A 5,235-nucleotide genomic window follows, 5' to 3' on the forward strand; every position below is an offset into this window, starting at 1 on the left:
GGGAGCGTGAATTGCAGTTTGCCAGACGCTTATGTTTCAGGCACCGACCGAGTCCTGGCTTCTAAGGGCTCACAGCATCAGAGGAGAGAGACAGTACGTGGTGGAGTTTGGTACAGTGTGGAAGGATGGGACCAGGATCTTTCCAGAGCTTTTTCAGGATCTGGGATCAAAATATAAGAAGAGATCTATCCATAGGGTGAATGCTCCCCACGGAGAAGCTAGTGGGGGTGGGGCACAGGGACAAATGCTGGGGAGGCTTCAGAGGCATGCGCTGCCCTGACGGACACTGCCTGGTCCTGGGGGGAGGTGGGCAGGACCTCCACCCTGCAGGTTGCAGTGGCTGGGAGCTCCAGGAGGACAGCAGGACCCTGGGGAGGTGACAGGATGGCTAGGACAATGACAATGACAAGTTTGGACATGGAGCTTCTGCCATCCATGGTCATCTCATTGTTGCTGCCACACCAGCGGAGATGGGAGGCCAGTAGGCACTTCATGGAGGGACGAGATGGACAGGAGAAGCAGGACTTCCTGTGGCTGCAGAGACACTTGGAGTTTGGGGACAAGAACTTCAACCACACTGGTAAGGACTCCGCACAGCCCAGCCACGCAGCTCTTCCCAGCCCCAGCTCGGGACAGCCCTCTCTCCAGAGTGGTGGGGGCGCCCCAGAGCTAATCACACACAGGGATGGAAGACATCTAGTGTGGGATGGGGGTGCCATGTGCTGAGGACAGCGCCTCCCCCCCCACACCCAGTCCCCTGGGCAGTGCCATGTCACACACTCTTCTTAGGCCCACGCTGGGGAAGTTCTCTCAGAAGAGCACTGGAGTAGCTCTGAGGCTCATAAGGTGTTTCACTTTTTAGGCTCTTTCCCACCAGAGATACAGTAGCTGGGAGTACCTATCAATATTTATCTAGAAATACTGAGTTACAAGCTTGATAAGGGGGCGGAGAGCCTCTGAAAAGGCTCTTCCTTTGGAGGAAAATGTCAGAAGGGGTTCCCATCCTTTTGTCTTGGGCCTGGGCCTGGCTAGAGCTGGTCCCTTCTACCCTCTGATAGGGAGTACTCCCTGCCTCACCCTTGCAGGCAGCCAGACCCTCAGCATGTTTGGCAACTTGGTCTGTGGAGTTGATGTTCTCCAAGAAGACCTTGCCTTAGCCGTCCCTGTTTGCTCTCCACACAGCCTCCCAGAACACACATGACCCCGCACCCCCTCTCTTACTATAGGGTCACCCTGTGGGGCTGTGTGCCCTGGGCTCCTGTCCTTCAGAGATCACCTTGACTTGGCAGTGGGCCAGGGAGCACCAGACCTAGGATAGGAGCTTGTGGAGACCAGACAGAAGGGGATGGAACCATCCAGAAGTGGGTGGCCATTGTGCTGTCTTCTGAGGATGAGCAGAGATACACATGCCATGTGCAGCATGTGGGGCTGCCTGAGCCCATCACCATGAGACAGCGGAAGGGAGGAGATGAGGAGTGGAGCCAGATATCAGGGACCCAGGAACCTTCTAGAGACTTTCAGCAGAGTCAGGGCACAGAGGCACCTCTTACTTTTCCTTTCCTCCTCAGATCGATTTGCCCAGCCCACCGTGCTCATTAAGGGGGCATTTACTGGCCAGGTTCCCTTGGCACTCTCATTGGTGGGGTTGTGTTAGCAGGAGTTTAGATGGTTGGAACTGTAGTTGCTAGAGTTGTGCTCTAGAACAATAAGAACTGAGGCAGGGAAGAGATCTAGTGTCCTCATTCCGATCTATAACTGTCTGACCCCAATGGTTCGACTGAAACTCCTACTCCGTTATTTCTGAAGGAAGTATGGAGACATCCTGCTGTGCAGCGCAGGGAACCTTGGCTGGTGGGAGGGCGGTCTAAGAGAAGGTGGGAGGCTGAAAGTACTAGAACTCGTACAGAAATTGAGCAACGTGGCAGGATACAAAATCAATGCACAGAAGTCAGTTGCATTTCCACACACTAACAATGAGGCAGAAGAAAGAGAAATTAAGGAATCGATTCCATTTACAATAGCACCAAAAACCATAAGATACCTAGGAATAAACCAAACCAAAGAGGTAAAGGACCTGTACTCTAGAAACTACAGAACACTTATGAAAGTAATGGAGGAAGACACAAAGAGATGGAAAAGCATTCCATGCTCATGGATTGGAAGAATAAACATTGTGAAAATGTTTATGCTGCCCAGAGCAATCTACACTTTCAATGCCATCCCTATCAAAATAATATTCACATTTTTCACAGAGCTGGAACAAACAATCCTAAAATTTGCATGTAAACTGAAAAGACCCCAAATCATCAGGGGAATGTTGAAAAAGAAAACCAAAGCTGGGGGTATCATGATGTCTGACTTCAAGCTATATTAGAAAGCTGTGATCATCAAGACAGCATGGTATTGGCACGAGAACAGACACATAGATCAATGGAACAGAATAAAGAGCCCAGAAATGGACCCTCAACTCTATGGTCAACTAATCTTTGACAAAGCAGGAAAGAATATCCAATAGAGAAAAGAGAGTCTTTTCAATAAATGGTGCTGGGAAAATTGGACAGCCACATGCAGAAGAAGGAAACGGGACCATTCTCTTACACCATAAACAAAGATCAACTCAAAGTGGATGACAGACCTCAATGTGAGACAGGAATCCATCAAAATCCTAGAGGAGAACATAGGCAATAACTCTTTAACATCGGCCATGGCAAATTCTTTCAAGACGGGTCTCTAAAGGCAAGGGAAACAAAAGCAAAAATGAACTTTTGGGACTTCATCAAGATAAAAAGCTTCTGCACAGCAAAGGAAAGAGTCATCAAACCTAAGGCAACCCACGGAATGGGAGAAGATATTCGCAAATGACATTGCAGATAAAGGGTTAGTATCCAAGATCTATCAAGAACTTCTCAAACTCAACACCCAAAAAACAAATAATCAAGTCAAAAAATGGGCAGAAGACATGAACAGACACTTCTCCAAAGAAGACATACAAATGGCCAGCAGACGCATGAAAAAAATATTCAACATCACTAGCCATCAGGGAAATGTAAATCAAAACCACAATGAGATACCACCTTACATCAGTCAGAATGGCAAGAGTTAACAAGACAGGAAACAAGTGTTGGAGAGGATGTGGAGAAAGGGGAACCCTCTTACACTGTTGGTGGGCATGCAAGCTGGTACGGCCACTCTGGAAAACAGTATGGAATTTCCTCCAGAAGTTAAAAATAGAACTTCCCTATGACCCAGCAATTGCACTACTAGGTATTTACCCCAAAGATACAGATATAGTGAAAAGAATGGGCACACACACCCCAATGTTCACAGAAGCAATGTCCACAATAGTCATACTGTGGAAGGAGTTGAGATATCCTTCAACAGATGAATGGATAAACATGTGGTTCACATATACAATGGAATACTACTCAGCCATCAGAAAGGATGAATACTCACCATTTGCATCGACATGGATGGAACTGGAGGGGATTATGCTAAGTGAAGTAAGTCAATCAGAGAAAGACAATTTTCATATGGTTTCACTCATATGTGGAATGTAAGGAATAGCACGGAAGACCATTTGGGAAGAGAGGGAAACCTGAATGGGAAGAAATCAGAGAGGGAGACAAACCATGAGAGACTCTAGACTCTGCAAAACAAACAGGGGTACAGAGAGCGGGGTGTAGGGGGATGAGGTAACCAGGTGATGGGTATTAAGGAGGGCAGGGTCGTGATGAGCACTGGGTATAATACACAACTAATGAATAGTTGAGCACTAATGAAGTACTATATGTTGGCTAACGGAACATAATTTAAAAATTAAATTAAATTAAGATTTTTTAAAAAAGGAAGGTGGGAGGCTGGAGACTTGCTGGACTCCCAGAGCCCCAATACCAGCTGGGGCAATGCACTGGCTGCCTCTGGATTCTAGGATCTTGACCTAAGGTCACATCTCTTGTTCCTGTAGGAGGGTTCCAGGAGCAGGCATGCATGAGATCCAGAGAGCACCACAGTTCCTGGGGGAGGGGGTCTCTTTCTGGTGGGACACAAATTCTCAGGTCCTTCTCTCTCATGATCCAAAATTTTATAAAAATGTTTTATTTAAAATCAATTTAGTTAATGTATACTTTATTATTAGTTTCAAGGGTACAATTTAGTGATTCTTGAGTTGCATATAATCCCCAGGGCTCATTACATCACATGCCCTCCTCAATTCCCATCACCCAGTTACCCCATCCCACCTACCCACTCCCCTCCAGTAACCCCCACTTAAGAGTCTCCTATGGTTTGCCTACCTCTCTGTTTTTATCTTACTTTTTCTTCCCTTCTTCTATGTTCATCTGTTTTGTTTCTTAAATTTCACATATGAGTGAAATCTTATGGTATTTGTCTTTCTCTGCCTGACTTATTTCACTTAGTATAATACCCTCTAGTCCTATCAAGGTCATTGCAAATGGCAGATTTCATTCTTTTTGATAGCTGAGTAATATACCATTGTATATATATTCCACCTTTCCTTTATCCATTCTTCTGTCGATAGACATCCACCCTCAAGAGCCTAGATTTTTTAGAAAGTTGAAGTGGGAGTAAGCCAGACTCCAGTTGAAGTGGGAAATGTGAAAGGAGTGTGTTATGTGTGTGTGTGTCTCTCTGGGGGGGAGGGGGTTGCAATCCTGTAGAGATGTGTATGGGTATTTGTGTGTGGAGGTTTGTGTGTGTTTCTGAGTGAGTGTGTACAAGTGTGTATGGGTGTTTGTATGTATCTGCATGCCTCTGTGTGTGTGTGTGTGCGTGTGTGCCAACATATGCTGCTGCTCTGAGAATTCCTCATCCTTGCCTCCACCCTGTCCAGTCCATGCTTGCCCCACCGCCACCCCACGGGTTATAAGCACAGAACAGCTCTCCATCTGCAAGTGAGATGGGCTCGGGGTGATGAGCGGTGGGGAGAACTGGTGCATGTCATGGTAGGAAGAAGAAAACAGGAGCTACATTGGTAAGACTCTCCTACTCCCCAGGGTTCTGCTTGATAAAAGTGTCAGAACTGTTTTAAGGGGTGAAGGAGTTAAGATGGAGGAGGAGTAGGAGACACCGTTTTCAGCCGGTCCCCCGAGTCGAGCTGGATAGGTACCAGACCAGCCTAAACAACCACGGAACCAGCCTGAGATGCAGGAAGACGCATCTGGATCTCTACAAATGAACATCTCCAGCACTGAGTATTGAGGTACGAAGCGGGGAGCC

At 47.0% G+C, this 5,235-nt stretch overlaps 1 protein-coding gene across 1 annotated transcript in view; it reads left to right on the forward strand.

Moving 5' to 3' along the window:
- The first annotated feature begins 396 nt into the window (after nt 1–396).
- Nucleotides 397–5,235, forward strand: part of DNAH8 (dynein axonemal heavy chain 8) — a 224,806-nt gene continuing 219,967 nt past the window's right edge. The window contains exon 1 of the mRNA XM_040645126.1: nt 397–580. Within this exon, the coding sequence (XP_040501060.1) occupies nt 397–580 (184 nt within the window). The remainder of the gene's footprint in view (nt 581–5,235) is intronic.

This window comes from Ursus maritimus, unplaced genomic scaffold (genome assembly GCF_017311325.1).
Source record: "Ursus maritimus isolate PB19 unplaced genomic scaffold, ASM1731132v1 scaffold_30, whole genome shotgun sequence".
In the NCBI taxonomy this organism is placed as follows: Eukaryota; Metazoa; Chordata; class Mammalia; order Carnivora; family Ursidae; genus Ursus; species Ursus maritimus.